At 43.5% G+C, this 15,514-nt stretch overlaps 2 protein-coding genes across 5 annotated transcripts in view; one reads left to right on the top strand and one right to left on the bottom strand.

Annotated features, from left to right (window-relative positions):
* The window catches only part of LOC135478331 (serine/threonine-protein kinase OSR1-like), a 32,044-nt gene extending 19,126 nt beyond the window's left edge, over positions 1 to 12,918 (top strand). For 2 of the 4 annotated variants that reach the window (XM_064758611.1, XM_064758609.1), the window contains 7 exons: positions 1,213 to 1,239; positions 1,934 to 2,122; positions 2,730 to 2,782; positions 3,577 to 3,629; positions 7,770 to 7,838; positions 8,704 to 8,768; positions 11,337 to 12,918. In XM_064758611.1, coding sequence (XP_064614681.1) covers positions 1,213 to 1,239; positions 1,934 to 2,122; positions 2,730 to 2,782; positions 3,577 to 3,629; positions 7,770 to 7,838; positions 8,704 to 8,768; positions 11,337 to 11,447 — 567 coding nt within the window. In that variant the 3' untranslated portion in view covers positions 11,448 to 12,918. Of the gene's footprint in view, positions 1 to 1,212; positions 1,240 to 1,930; positions 2,123 to 2,729; positions 2,783 to 3,576; positions 3,630 to 7,769; positions 7,839 to 8,703; positions 8,769 to 11,336 lie in introns of all 4 variants that reach the window. The other 2 variants (XM_064758610.1, XM_064758608.1) reach the window with 1 other exon arrangement.
* A 681-nt stretch (positions 12,919 to 13,599) lies between these two features.
* On the bottom strand, positions 13,600 to 14,578 carry LOC135477747 (uncharacterized). Its single transcript, XM_064757941.1, has one exon. It carries the CDS (start codon positions 14,341 to 14,343, stop codon positions 13,600 to 13,602), a length of 744 nt encoding a protein of 247 aa, XP_064614011.1. The 5' UTR covers positions 14,344 to 14,578.
* Positions 14,579 to 15,514: the final 936 nt, after the last annotated feature.

Below are 15,514 nucleotides of genomic sequence, written 5' to 3'. Positions count from 1 at the left end.
TCAGTGTTGTAATGAGTCATGATATGGTAACATTAATTGTTGGTCTGGCTTGCTCCACTGACTAATATTGGAATGAGAAATTATACAAAGCTTGTATAGCATATGTATACAGCCATATGTATACAGTCATATGTATACAGTCATATGTCTACAGTCATATGTCTACAGTCATGTATACAGGTCATATGTATACAGTCATATGTATACAGGTCATATGTATACAGTCATATTGTATGTTTAGTCACTCACCCTGATCTAAATAAGTGACGAATATTGGACTGAGAAATAACACTGGATGTTGTATAACATATGGATACATGTATAACTTGTACTTGATCATATTCATGATTTATAGTCATTCATGGAGTGTAAATCTGAATAATGATGCCAATATAGGTCGATATTTCAGTTTATTTCAAAATCAAACCTGATAGTTGTTTTGAACTAAGCCAGATTATCATTATTATTTGGGCTCTCTGGTTTCCTCCACCCATAATCCTGACCACAGTGAACAAATGTGTAAACACAGTATTTAGACAGCGATTAATCAGTCAGTCCAATTGAAATAGTTTTGTCATTTTCATTTCTAATACCCTCAGTAAAATTTACCCGCAGTAGACATGCACAGTGTGGTTGACCTCCCCTAAGTCCTCACCAAATTTGACCACTGACAGATTCGAACATAAGAAATGTGTTACTTGATCTACCCGGACAGGTTATTATGTAATGTGTATAAAGTTCATATGTGCCCCATACATGTACCGGGACAACGTATATTAAGTGTTGAAAATCTTATGAATCATGTTTTCAAAATGCGTTGAAATTAACCCTTTACTTGTTGAATTTGTTGAGGATTTATGGTAATTCTAACTCCAGTACCCCCAACACAGAAATGTCTTCACACCAGTAGCACCAAGCCCTACCTGCTTTACTTTAAAATGCTAACCCTATAATGTAATAGAAATGTTCAGTAAAGCTAAGTTGTCTTAGGCTAGTGAATCTGTGCAGGTCTACATGTACTCAACTCTAGGGTATGACTTGATTTTTAATGTTGTAGCAACTTTGTGTTTTATGTATGTGATATGTATGTACACAATGTATTAGCTGTCACAAGGTATCCAGGCGTATCATTACATTGTTGATAATCTTCTCCTGAACATTATTTCTCATGATTTCTCCTTGTTTTTTTTGTTTTTTTCTTCATTTTAACAGTCACCTCGTGTCAGAAATTCCCCAGCGGTAAGTAAGAAATCAGATTTTCTGTATGCACATATAACATGAAGATTGGAATATTCTGTTTCTCCATGTAATATCACGTATGTACCAGATTTAAAGTGAAAGAAAACAAACAAGTGAAGCTTACAAAGCTACTTTTATGTATTTATTAATTTAGTTATTTGAATTCTAATTTCACTGAATAAATTATATTTGGGTTTCATACATCTCTGGTTAAACCAGCGACAGCGAAAGCTTGTCCTGTGAGTCTTCACTTCATACCGGGTTTGCTGTGTACCAATGCTAAAGTAGCTACAGTAGTCTGTTATAGGCTTATGAGGAAACAAGTCAATTTCTCAAGAAATTCTCCCAAAGGTTAAATTGATAGTTGAAAGACTTGGTCCACATCACTGACATTCATTATTATGAAATATGATCTATCTTAAGACTATTGTACACGTAGAATAAAAGCATTTGACCCAGGGGCCTCTGACCAATGTTGTTGCTGGGAGTTCAAAACCAGCTCATGCTGGCTTGCTCTCCAGTTGTACGTGGGAAGGTCTGCCACCAACTAAAATATTCTTGAACATGTCATGAAATTCCAGTCAGATAAATAAAGAAATAAATAAATAAGTTAGTTTGTTCAAATATTTTACATTACATGTACAAATAGGTGACTGCATAATATGGTTATTGATTTCTTCTGGTGTGTTAGCAGTTTCCAGACTTTGAAGGGCAAAAGGGCCAGTCTGAAGCTCCCTCTGGTGGACAAGGTGATCAAGGGAGCTTATCCAGTCAGCTCTCCCAACCCTCGACAGGCACAGCTCAAGAGCCAAGTGTACCCTCTGTTCCTGAAGAGCCCACCCCCGCAGACAAACCAGCGGCTCAGCCTCAACCTCAGAAAGAGGTAGGTTACCATGGTGACAGCATCCTAGCCGTAGCTGTACCACCAAATTTTTTCTCTGTAAAGATGAGGAGACATTCAATGATGTGATTTGAATCGGTCGTGTTTGATTTGTCAGGAAGCAGCACCTCGGGTATGTACGTGTGGTGTTTGCCCCTGGGCACCACTGTGTTTTTCTCTACCCATAAACCTTTCACTGCTAATCACTCTGCTGATACTGATACCATACACATGTAGTTCAAAGGGATCATAAGCCTGAGATGACTCTGAGTCGGTAACATCCCAGTAGTAATCCTAACTTAAAAGCCACACCTTTTTGTGTGAAATGATTGCAAGCTATGATAGCCGTAATTTACAATCAAAAATTGTTAACTTCGCCTAAATCTGGAACTAAAATCAAATTTAGCTGAGTTATAAGGTAGCCACAGCTTTTGTCCATCATCCAGCGGTAAACTGGAAAACCATGACATAAGTGAAATGTTCCTCAGTATGGCATTTATCTCTCATCCAATAAATAAATAAATAAATAAATAAATACTTTATGCTGTGTTTTTCTGTCTTTGTATTCTCCATGTCAGTGTATTAAAGTTTCTTCATTTTCATTTCCCAGGGCTCCCAAGAAGAAGTCAATGTCTCTTCCATAAATCTGGTTTTACGATTAAGGTAATTTGACTGTCTACTTTGTTACACTTTAACCAGTCAGCCTTCACCCTAACCAAAAAGGACTCTTCCATAAATCTGGTTTTACGATTAAGGTAATGTGACAGTCTACTTTGTTACACTTTAACCGGTCAGTCTTCACCCTAACCAAAAAAGGAGGAAGGAGTAAATCCAATATTTATTTTTTATTATTTTTATCCAATATTTTACTGCAGGAACTCTTTGACAGTTGCTGTAGGATGAAAACATATCACTTCAGACAACAAATATCTGTGAATGGCAAAGAATATAATCAAAGCATTTTTAATAGCTTTTGAAATAAAGCTTTTTAAATAGCTTTTAAACAGTATACAAACATATACACTATGAACTATAAACAACAGGTAAAAATGTGTTTTTATTATAAAAATAAAACATGTTCAAATATAAAATGTTTCAAAAGAGCTACCTCGCTTTGCAAATCTGGCAGTGGCTTGAATGACATAGCTCGGAGAAGGAAGGTCTTTATGAAACAGTTTTTCTTATGCCAATCAGTACTCAGTCTTATCCAAAACGTACACGACTGTCACTGGATATTGCTTTCATGTTGGTTTACTGTTCGCTGTATGATTCAAGTACAAGGTGTGCGTGATTGTGATATTGTCTTAGTATTTAAGAATGTTTCACAATTGGTCATGTTTTAATAGGTGGGGTGTGGGATGGGGTAGAGACAGAGAGTCAAGGGCAGTTGCTTAATGGGTTTTCGCAGAAAATATGTATCCCTTGTCCCCTTCTTCATTTTCTGCATTCTTTTTCAGAAATGAGAAAAAGGAATTAAACGATATAAAATTTGACTTCACACCTGGGCAAGGTAAGTGGTTTGTTGGTTTTCCACCATGTGACAGCAGGTCTTTTTGAGCTTTCAAACAGTTTTGAACATTTTTAGTTTTTTGTTAAGATTACTTTTATATACATCTGTATACAATTACATTAAACTGGTCTTTATTTTACACAACAACAAATTTAAGCAGACAATATTTGCTGGGTTCTCCTATCACCTGTCTGGGAATACTTCAAGTCTAAGGCACACATTTGGACAGGGTGCACACATTTGGACAGGGTGCACACATTTGGACAGGGTCTGTCTTCTTGTTGATTTATATGATTTGTGTTTTACACATACTAAAGAATATTTGACTTAAATACGACAGGACTTCAGCCGAGAACTATAGCTTATATTCATAAGATTTTCCCGATGACCTTATTCATAATCTGTCTGAAGATCACTGAATGTTCAGAATTCTCTGACTTTACCCTAGGGCACATTATGCGTTGGTTCCTAGTTTCAGGTGTTGGTTGGGGTGGGGGTGGGGCTGGGTGTGGATGTCAGGTGGTGTGGGTTACTTAATACCTTTGGGTATGGATGTCAGGTGTTGTGGGCTACTTAATACCTTTGGGTGTGGATGTCCGGTGGTGCGGGTTACTTAACACCTTTAGGTGTGGATGTCTGGTGGTGTGGGTTACTTAACACCTTTAGGTGTGGATGTCGGGTGGTGTGGGCTGCTTAACACCTTTGGGTGTGGATGTCGGGTGGTGTGGGTTGCTTAACACCTTTGGGTGTGGATGTCCGGTGGTGCAGGTTACTTGACACCTTTGGGTGTGGATGTCGGGTGGTGTGGGCTGCTTAACACCTTTGGGTGTGGATGTCAGGTGGTGTGGATGTCGGGTGGTGTGGGTTACTTAATACCTTTGGAGGTGGATGTCAGGTGGTGTGGGTTACTTAATACCTTTGGAGGTGGATGTCCGGTGGTGTGGGTTAATTAACACCTTAAGGTGTGGATGTCGGGTGGTGTGGGCTGCTTAACACCTTTGGGTGTGGATGTCGGGTGGTGTGGGTTGCTTAACACCTTTGGGTGTGGATGTCCGGTGGTGCAGGTTACTTAACACCTTTGGGTGTGGATGTCGGGTGGTGTGGGCTGCTTAACACCTTTGAGTGTGGATGTCCGGTGGTGTGGGTTTCTTAACACCTTTGGGTGTGGATGTCGGGTGGTGTGGGTTGCTTAATACCTTTGGAGGTGGATGTCCGGTGGTGTGGGTTACTTAACACCTTTGGGTGTGGATGTCGGGTGGTGTGGGTTACTTAACACCTTTGGGTGTGGATGTCGGGTGGTGTGGGCTGCTTAATACCTTTGGAGGTGGATGTCCGGTGGTGTGGGCTGTTTAACACCTTTGGGTGTGGATGTCAGGTGATGTGGGTTACTTAACACCTTTGGGTGTGGATGTCGGGTGGTGTGGGTTACTTAATACCTTTGGGTGTGGATGTCGGGTGGTGTGGGCTGCTTAACACCTTTGGGTGTGGATGTCCGGTGGTGCAGGTTACTTAACACCTTTGGGTGTGGATGTCGGGTGGTGTGGGCTGCTTAACACCTTTGGGTGTGGATGTCAGGTGGTGTGGGTTACTTAATACCTTTGGGTGTGGATGTCGGGTGGTGTGGGTTACTTAATGCCCTTGGAGGTGGATGTCGGGTGGTGCGGGTTACTTAACACCTTTAGGTGTGGATGTCAGGTGGTGTGGGTTACTTAATACCTTTGGGTGTGGATGTCGGGTGGTGTGGGTTACTTAACACCTTTGGGTGTGGATGTCGGGTGGTGTGGGCTGCTTAACACCTTTGGGTTTGGATGTCCGGTGGTGCAGGTTACTGAACACCTTTGGGTGTGGATGTCGGGTGGTGTGGGCTGCTTAACACCTTTGGGTGTGGATGTCAGGTGGTGTGGGTTACTTAATACCTTTGGGTGTGGATGTCGGGTGGTGTGGGTTACTTAATACCTTTGGAGGTGGATGTCCGGTGGTGTGGGTTACTTAACACCTTTGGGTGTGGATGTCCGGTGGTGGAGGTTACTTAACACCTTTAGGTGTGGATGTCGGGTGGTGTGGGCTGCTTAACACCTTTGGGTGTGGATGTCAGGTGGTGTGGGTTACTTAATACCTTTGGGTGTGGATGTCGGGTGGTGTGGTTTACTTAATACCTTTTGAGGTGGATGTCGGGTGGTGCGGGTTACTTAACACCTTTGGGTGTGGATGTCAGGTGGTGTGGGTTACTTAATACCTTTGGGTGTGGATGTCGGGTGGTGTGGGTTGCTTAATACCTTTGGAGGTGGATGTCGGGTGGTGCGGGTTACTTAACACCTTTGGGTGTGGATGTTGGGTGGTGTGGGTTGCTTAATACCTTTGGAGGTGGATGTCCGGTGGTGTGGGTTACTTAACACCTTTGGATGTGGATATCCGGTGGTGCAGGTTACTTAACACCTTTGGGTGTGGATGTCGGGTGGTGTGGGCTGCTTAACACCTTTGGGTGTGGATGTCAGGTGGTGTGGGTTACTTAATACCTTTGGGTGTGGATGTCGGGTGGTGTGGGTTACTTAATACCTTTGGGTGTGGATGTCTGGTGGTGTGGGTAACTTAACACCTTTGGAGGTGGATGTCCGGTGGTGCGGGCTACTTAACACCTTTGGGTGTGGATGTCAGGTGGTGTGGGCTGCTTAACACCTTTGGGTGTGGATGTCAGGTGGTATGGGTTACTTAACACCTTTGGGTGTGGATGTCCGGTGGTGTGGGTTACTTAATACCTTTGGAGGTGGATGTCCGGTGGTGCAGGTTACTTAATACCTTTGGAGTTGGATGTCCGGTGGTGTGGGCTGTTCAACACCTTTGGAGGTGGATGTCCGGTGGTGTGGGTAACTTAACACCTTTGGGTGTGGATGTCCGGTGGTGTGGGTTACTTAACACCTTTGGGTGTGGATGTCCAGTGGTGTGGGCTGCTTAATACCTTTGGAGGTGGTGCGGGTTACTCAATACCTTTGGAGGTGGATGTCCGGTGGTGTGGGTAACTTAACACCTTTGGGTGTGGATGTCCGGTGGTGTGGGTTACTTAACACCTTTGGGTGTGGATGTCCGGTGGTGCGGGTTACTTAACACCTTTGGGTGTGGATGTCGGGTGTTGTGGGCTGCTTAACACCTTTGGGTGTGGATGTCAGGTGGTGTGGGTTACTTAATAACTTTGGTGGTGGATGTCAGGTGGTGTGGGTTACTTAACACCTTTGGGTGTGGATGTCAGGTGGTGTGGGTTACTTAACACCTTTGGGTGTGAATGTCCGGTGGTGCGGGTTACTTAACACCTTTGGGTGTGGATGTCCGGTGGTATGGGTTACTTAACACCTTTGGGTGTGGATGTCAGGTGGTGTGGGTTACTTAATACCTTTGGAGGTGGATGTCAGGTGATGTGGGTTACTTAATACCTTTGGAGGTGAATGTCCGGTGGTGTGGGTAACTTAACACTTTTGGGTGTGGATGTCAGGTGGTGTGGGTTACTTAACACCTTTGGGTGTTGATGTCGGGTGGTGTGGGCTGTTTAACACCTTTGGAGGTGGATGTCCGGTGGTGCAGGTTACTTAACACCTTTGGGTGTGGATGTCGGGTGGTGTGGGTTACTTAACACCTTTGGGTGTGTATGTCCGGTGGTGTGGGTTACTTAACACCTTTGGGTGTGGATGTCAGGTGGTGTGGGTTACTTAACACCTTTGGGTGTTGATGTCGGGTGGTGTGGGCTGTTTAACACCTTTGGAGGTGGATGTCCGGTGGTGCAGGTTACTTAACACCTTTGGGTGTGGATGTCGGGTGGTGTGGGTTACTTAACACCTTTGGGTGTGGATGTCCGGTGGTGTGGGTTACTTAACACCTTTGGGTGTGGATGCCGAGTGGTGTAGGTTACTTAATGCCTTTGGGTGCGGATGTCAGGTGGTGTGGGTTACTTAATACCTTTGGAGGTGGATGTCTGGTGGTGTGGGTTACGTAATACTCTGCCGGGTTTCGCCCATCATAATGCTGGTCGCCGTCGTATAAGTGAAATATTCTTGAGTATGGCATAAAAGTATGGCATAAACTAATACGTTCGACCAGTATAACATAAGCAATTAAATCTATGGGTCAACTGTGAAATGTCTTGTGTTACAGACACGTCAGACAGTGTGTCTCGCGAGCTGGTGGAGGCAGGATTGGTGGACGGCAAGGATATGATTGTGGGTAAGTCAAATGTGCCCCTGTAGAATATGAGCCATACACCCCCAACCCCCTCAAAATGCCATGCCTCTGTAATATCTGTTTTTATGGCCGAGGGATACATTTAGATATACACAGCCAGGAGAGGGAATTATGTACTTGATATTCAGAATCTGGCTGTTCAGTAGTGTGTTAAAATGTCCTAAACCATAATGTCTTAAAGCTAGTCGTAGACTGACCTTGTAACTCAGTAGCATCTTGGAACATCTGAAAGCAGTTTGGGGGCGTCCAGTCAGGCTGTGTTTTAACTCATCTACCTGGGCTTGTGATTTCTGACAATTCTGCAGTTACCTGGATCATGATGTTCTACAGCGTAAACCATCCAGCAACCGTAGATTTTTAAATCCTTTATCAAGAGTCTGGTCTTCGCAATCCTATGGGTTGGGCTGTGGCTTTAAAATAGGAAATTTGTCAGGTGACTAGTAAAGGTGAAGGTCAGTGGTTTACTCCAGGCAGTCTGATTTATTTATTTATTTGATTGGTGTTTTACGCCGTACTCAAGAATCCAGGCAGCCTGAATTTCCTCCAACCATAACACTGACTGCCGTCGTAGAAGTGAAATTTTCTGAAGTCCGCTGTTAAAACCTGTTTGAATGGAATATGGCAGAGTACAAATAGGAGGTGCAAATAAACACTATAATAATGCACAAATGATAATCGTATGGGAAGGTAATGAAGGTAGTTGTTATTCAGACTTTTCAGAAATCTGTCAATTTTTTTTTTATTTTTAATACATGTTTTAAAAGAAATGTAAATCAAAATCACTGATTTTATGCTCACTTTTAAGCTTTATATTTTCATTGTATGAACGAAATGTTTTTCTTTTCAGTGGCTGCCAATTTACAAAAAATATTGGATAGCTATCCAGAAAACAAAAGTCTAGTGTTTGGTTTGGTGAGTTATTGATATTTACACCTCAGTCACATACATTATTAACATGCTTGTGACTCCTGTACTGACAATGACCATCGACTTGCGACTCATGCACTGACAATGACCAACGACTTGTGACTCCTGTACTGAAAATGACCAATGACTTCTGACTCCTGTACTGACAATGACCAACAACTTGCGACTCATGTACTGACAATGACCAACGACTTCTGACTCTTGTACTGACAATGACCAATGACTTCTGACTCCTGTACTGACAATGACCAGTGACTTGTGACTCCTGTACTGCTAGTGACCAATGACTTGTGACTCCTGTACTGAAGATGACCAATAACTTGTGACTCCTGTACTGACAGTGACCAACGACTTGTGACTCCTGTACTGACAATGACCAACAACTTGTGATTCCTGTACTGACCATGACCAACAACTTGTGACTCCTGTACTGACAGGGACCAACGACTTGTGACTCCTGTACTGACAAATACCAACCACTTGTGACTTCTGTACTGACAATGACCAACAACTTGTGACTCATGTACTGACAATGACCAACGACTTGTGACTCCTGTACTGACAATGACCAACGACTTGTGACTTTTGTACTGACCATGACCAACGACTTGTGATTCCTGTTCTGACAATGACCAATGACTTGTGACTCCTGTACTGACAGGGACCAATGACTTGTGACTCCTGTACTGACAGTGACCAATGACTTGTAACTTCTGTACTGACAATGACCAGTGACTTGTGACTCCCTTCTGTCTCAATAGATAACATGTACTGGCAATGACCAACGACTTGTAACTCCTGGCTGTCTCAGTAGATAACATGTACTGGCAATGACCAGCGACTTGTGACTCCTGGCTGTCTCAATAGATAACATCTGCTGGCAATGACCAGCGACTTGTGACTCCTGGCTATCTCAATAGATAACATGTACTGGCAATGACCAACGACTTGTGACTCCCTTCTGTCTCAATAGATATCACATTATTAATGTCAATGGGTTTACTTTTGCATTGTACACATAATATAAACTGAATTGTATGGTATTTTCTTGTGAAGTATGTGTGTGAAGGATTTGTAGGGGCTGTGGTTGAGTGGTCATATCATTTCTATGTTTGGGTTAGATCATTATCTACTGGATTAGAGGAACCTGGATTCAAATCCAATCCAAGTTGAATGTAAGGCTTTTGTGTTCTGAAATTTTGAAGTAACCTTAAATAATCTTGAATATTAGTGAAAACTGTGATCAGTCAATAGGTCAGATAATTTGGTACAGTGTGATTTGTTGTTATGAGCTATACAGTGTAAAGACTAATTAGATTTTGTGTGAATGAGTACAACAGTTGTTGCCAAATTCCTTATCGTTTTCATTTTATCAGCTTCTAAGCATCATTTTTGAAAAGTTTCATTGGCTGCCATGAAAACACCTAATATATACATGTAGATGTTTACTTGTATCCTACAGTGCTGTAGTCGCTTTGAGTTCAAGTCCAGCTCTTGCTGCCTTCTTCTCCGGCCATATGTGGGACGGTGACTCTGCCAGCAACCTGTTGGGTGTAGCCTGGATTCCTCCCTCCATAATGAGGGCTTCCTCTCGTATTAGTGAAATATTCTTGAGAACACTCCAACCAGATAAATCAGAATAAATAAATTCTGCAATGCAGTTTTGATTGAAATGTTTTCTAGGAGAATTTCTGTAGCCAGCAAGCGGTTTACCTCTAGCCAGCCAGTGGTTTACATCTAGCCAGCCAGTGGTTTCCCTGTAGCCAGCCAGTGGTTTGCCTGTAGCCGGCGAGTGGTTTGCCTGTTGCCGACCTGTGGTTTGCCTCTAGGCAGCCTGTGGTTTGCCTGTTGTCAGCCTGTGGTTTGCCTCTAGCTGGCCAGTGGTTTGTCACTAGCCAGCCAGTGGTTTGCCTCTAACCAGGAAGTGGTTTGCCTCTAGCCGGCCTGTGGTTTGTCTTTAGCCGGCCAGTGATTTGCCTCTAGCCAGCCTGTGGTTTGCCTCTAGCCAGCCAGTGTTTTTCCTCTAGACAACCAGTAGTTTGCCTCTAGAGAGACTGTGGTTTGCCTCTAGACAACCAGTGGTTTGCCTCTAGATAACCAGCTTGCCTCTAGCTGGCCTGTGGTTTGCCTCTAAACAACCAGTGGTTTGCTTCTAGACAACCAGTGGTTGCCTCTAGACAGCCTGTGGTTTGCCTCTTGCCAACCAGTGGTTTGCCTCTAGACAGACTGTGGTTTGCCTCTAGAGACACTGTGGTTTGCCCCTAGACAACCAGTGGTTTGCCTCTAGATAACCAGAGGCTTGCCTCTAGCCGACCTGTGGTTTGCCTCTAGACAACCTGTGGTTTGCCTCTAGCCAACCAGTGATTTGCCTCTAGACAGACTGTGGTTTGCCTCTAGACAGACTGTGGCTTGCCTCTGAATGGTACTAGTGGAGTGTTAAATGTCTGCTAGTGACTAGGTGTGGTGTGTTTGATCTAGGGGCTGTGCAAGTGAGAACATTCAGCCACGTTGAGAGTTGAAATGCATTTTCATGCTTGTGTCTGTCTTTTTCAGAACTCTGGTTGCCAACCGAATGACGCCCCAGATGACAAATGTTTAATAGGATATGCCCAGTTAACAATAAGCGAGCCTCCTGCCCCTGGTGCCCCAGCTATGCAGTCCTAAAAGAGTTCCCCGACCCCACCCTCCAACCCTTAATCATTATAACCTGTGTACAATAACCCTTATCCTACACCTGACCAAAACACATGCTAACACTGGTTAATTGTGTATTTTAATAACAAAACTGAAATTAAGTTCACCCCTGATAATGAAGTGGTCCGTTCCACTGACCCTTATCAGTCAGTGAAATCAGGGTCCCAGACCTACTGGTTGATCCATTTACGAAACAGGGGATGTGTGACCTTGATTGTGTCCTGATTGTATTTCTTGTTTTGTTGTACTATAATTCTTGTATATATAATATGGGATTGTTATGAATTGTACTGTTCAGTAAGATACCAACATGTATGTGAATTTTAAAGACTGTACTTCTAGAAGTAGCTGATTAAGTATTATTATTGTGAAATGTTAAATGATATATGTCATGTATTAGTCCAAGAGAGTACTGTTATGTATTAGTGCGGAGTGTAGAAACCAATCTGTGACTAGAGGGACTAGGGAATTCTTAGAGCTTGTGGCCACTCAGGGGAAATTCACATGGGCTTTGTCTCCACTCCCGGGGATTCTGGAGAAATTCTCATAGATTGTGACCACTCTGGGGAAATTCCTAGGGACTTCGTGTCATCTCTAGGAAAATTTGTTGTCTTTCCTGGAGAAATCACATGTATTGGTTGACCATTCTGTTGATGTTTCCATGCACCTTGTGCTCAGTCTTGAGAAAATTCCTAGACACTATTCATTCTGTAACCACCTGGAAAATTCCCAGTGACCTTGTGTCCACTCTGGGGAATTTTGTCTGATTGGGGTCCATTCTGGGGAAATTCTTGTAGAATGTGTGGCCACTAAAGGGAAATTCTTTTAAAATGTGTGGCCACTCAAGGGAAATTCTTTTATAGTGTGTGGCCATTCAAGGGAAATTCTTTTAAAATGTGTGGCCCACTGAAGAGAAATACATGTAGAATGTCTACTCAAGGGAAATTCCAGGGGATTTGTGCTCTTTATGGGGAAAATCTCATGGATTATGACCACTGTGGGGAAATTCACAGGAGGCGTGTGTCCACTGTTATTCAATGGAACCTTGTGGTCGCCCTGGGAAGAATTCTGAGGGACCTTGTGGTCACTGGGGAGAATTCTGAGGGACCTTGTGGTCACTGGGGAGAATTCTGAGGGACCTTGTGGTCACTCTGGAAAGAATTCCTAGGAACCCTATGGTCACTCTGGGAAGAATTCCTAGATACCCTGTGATCACTCTGGGGAGAATTCCTAGGGACCTTGTGGTCACTCTGGGAAGAATTCCTAGGGACCTTGTGGTCACTCTGAGAAGAATTCCTAGGGACCTTGTGGTTACTCTGGGATGAATTCCTAGGGACCTTGTGGTCACTCTGGGAAGAATTCCTAGGGACCTTGTGGTCACTCTGGGAAGAATTCCAAGGGGCCTTGTGGTCACTCAGGGAAGAATTCCAAGGGGCCTTGTGGTTACCCTGAGAAGAATTCCTAGGGACCTTGTGGTCACTCTGAGAAGAATTCCTAGGGACCTTGTGGTTACTCTGGGATGAATTCCTAGGGACCTTGTGGTCACTCTGGGAAGAATTCCTAGGGACCTTGTGGTCACTCTGGGAAGAATTCCAAGGGGCCTTGTGGTCACTCTGGGAAGAATTCCAAGGGGCCTTGTGGTCACCCTGAGAAGAATTCCTAGGGACCTTGTGGTCACACTGGGAAGAATTCCTAGGGACCTTGTGGTCACTCTGGGAAGAATTCCCAGGGGCCTTGTGGTCACTCTGGGAAGAATTCCAAGGGGCCTTGTGGTCACCCTGAGAAGAATTCCTAGGGACCTTGTGGTCACACTGGGAAGAATTCCTAGGGACCTTGTGGTCACTCTGGAAAGAATTCCTAGGGACCTTGAGGATTCCAAGGGGCCTTGTGGTCACCCTGAGAAGAATTCCTAGGGACCTTGTGGTCACACTGGGAAGAATTCCTAGGGACCTTGTGGTCACTCTGGGAAGAATTCCTAGGGACCTTGTGGTCACTCTGGGATGAAGTCCTAGAGACCTTGTTTTCGCTGTGGAAAGAATTCCTAGGGACCTTGTGGTCACTCTGGGAAGAATTCCTAGGGACCTTGTGGTCATTCTGGAAAGAATTCCTAGAGACCTTGTGGTCACTGGGAAGAATTCCTAGGGACCTTGTCACTCTGGGAAGAATTCCTAGGGACCTTGTGGTCACACTGGGAAGAATTCCTGGGAACCTTGTCACTTTGGGAAGAATTCCTAGGGACCTTGTGGTCACTCTTGGAAGAATTCCTAGGGACCTTGTGGTCACTCTTGGAAGAATTCTTAGGGACCTTGTGGTCACTCTTGGAAGAATTCCTAGAGACCTTGTGGTCACTCTGGGAAGAATTCCTAGGGACCTTGTGGTTACTCTGGGAAGAATTCCTAGGGACCTTGTGGTCACTCTTGGAAGAATTCCTAGGGACCTTGTGGTCACTCTGGGAAGAATTCCTAGGGACCTTGTGGTCACTCAGGGAAGAATTCCTAGAGACCTTGTGGTCACTCTGGGAAGAATTCCTAGGGACCTTGTGGTTACTCTGGGATGAATTCCTAGGGACCTTGTGGTTACCCTGGGAAGAATTCCTAGGGGCCTTGTGGTCACTCAAGGAAGAATTCCAAGGGGCCTTGTGGTTACCCTGAGAAGAATTCCTAGGGACCTTGTGGTCACTCTGAGAAGAATTCCTAGAGACCTTGTGGTTACTCTGGGATGAATTCCTAGGGACCTTGTGGTCACTCTGGGAAGAATTCCTAGGGGCCTTGTGGTCACTCTGGGAAGAATTCCAAGGGACCTTGTGGTCACTCTGGGCAAATTCCCATGGGCCTTGTGACCACTGTACGGAAATTCGCACAGACATAGTGACAGTTCCGGGGAAGTGTGCCCACTATGTGAAATTTGCTGGGAACTGTCCATTCTGCGAAAACTTCCTTGGCTATTTAGTGTGCTAACCATGCGATATGTGCTCATCTGAGACTCTGTCATTGTCTATATATTATGATTATATCCGGGTTTTGAGTTTTGTTCCAAGGGCTGCTTGGATTCAGAAGTAAAGCTTTATTATACAGCGATCAGGAATCTTGTCTTTTCTTAAGCTGAACCATTTGTGCTATTATGGCTCTAGCGTCTATATGACACTCCATATCATTAATATAAATTAAGAAATGAAACTGAACCTTGTTGTCCGTTTTCATATAAATAGAGTATATATGTCCTGTTTACAAAGAATCTAGAACATATAGTAGCCTACCAAACATGCCGAATTGTAGAAATAGCACAACTGGTTAGTGACGTATATAAAACCATAATTCCAGTAATATCAAAATTATACTATTTGTGTGACTACTAATATAATATTATGGTACTAGTTTGACAAATGGTCGCAGGTGACTTACCCTCGAAGTTCCGTTCTGAAAATTTTAAGATTTTCTTGTTGTTACCTTGATGAAAATGCTGCAGCAACCTGTGGATGGTCGTGGGTTCCCTCCCACCATAATGCTGGCCGCCGTCGTATAAGTGAAATATTCTTGAGTACGGCGTAAAACACAAATGAAATAAAGTCCAGCACAGGAGTCCACCTGATACTGGGACTGTTTGTCCGCAATCTGCGGATGATCGTCAATTTAACGGCTTCCTCCGACCATAATGTTGGCCACCGTCGTATAAGTCAAATATTGTTGAATACGCGTAAAACATAAATCTAATAAATAAATAAGCGTAGGGGTCTAACTTATCCATATCGTTAGCCCACTGTAGAGTCAGGTCTGTAAAAGTATGTATGAATGAACGAATGAATATGGTTTCACGTCACATCGGCAATATTTCAGCCATGTCGGGGCGAGAACAAGTTTTAAACAGGAGTTAGTAAATGGTTTTCCACGTGACGATGAGAACATCCATAATAAACAACAATAGACGGATGTGTTAATAACTAGATAAAGGATATTTTAGATATAATCTTAAAGAACAAGATATTATCTAGAAATGTATAAATGATCCATATAATGATGGAACGCCACTGGGAAGTTAGA

Source organism: Liolophura sinensis, chromosome 11 (assembly GCF_032854445.1).
Source record: "Liolophura sinensis isolate JHLJ2023 chromosome 11, CUHK_Ljap_v2, whole genome shotgun sequence".
Classification (NCBI taxonomy): Eukaryota; Metazoa; Mollusca; class Polyplacophora; order Chitonida; family Chitonidae; genus Liolophura; species Liolophura sinensis.
This window is presented reverse-complemented; position numbering and strand designations above follow the sequence as displayed.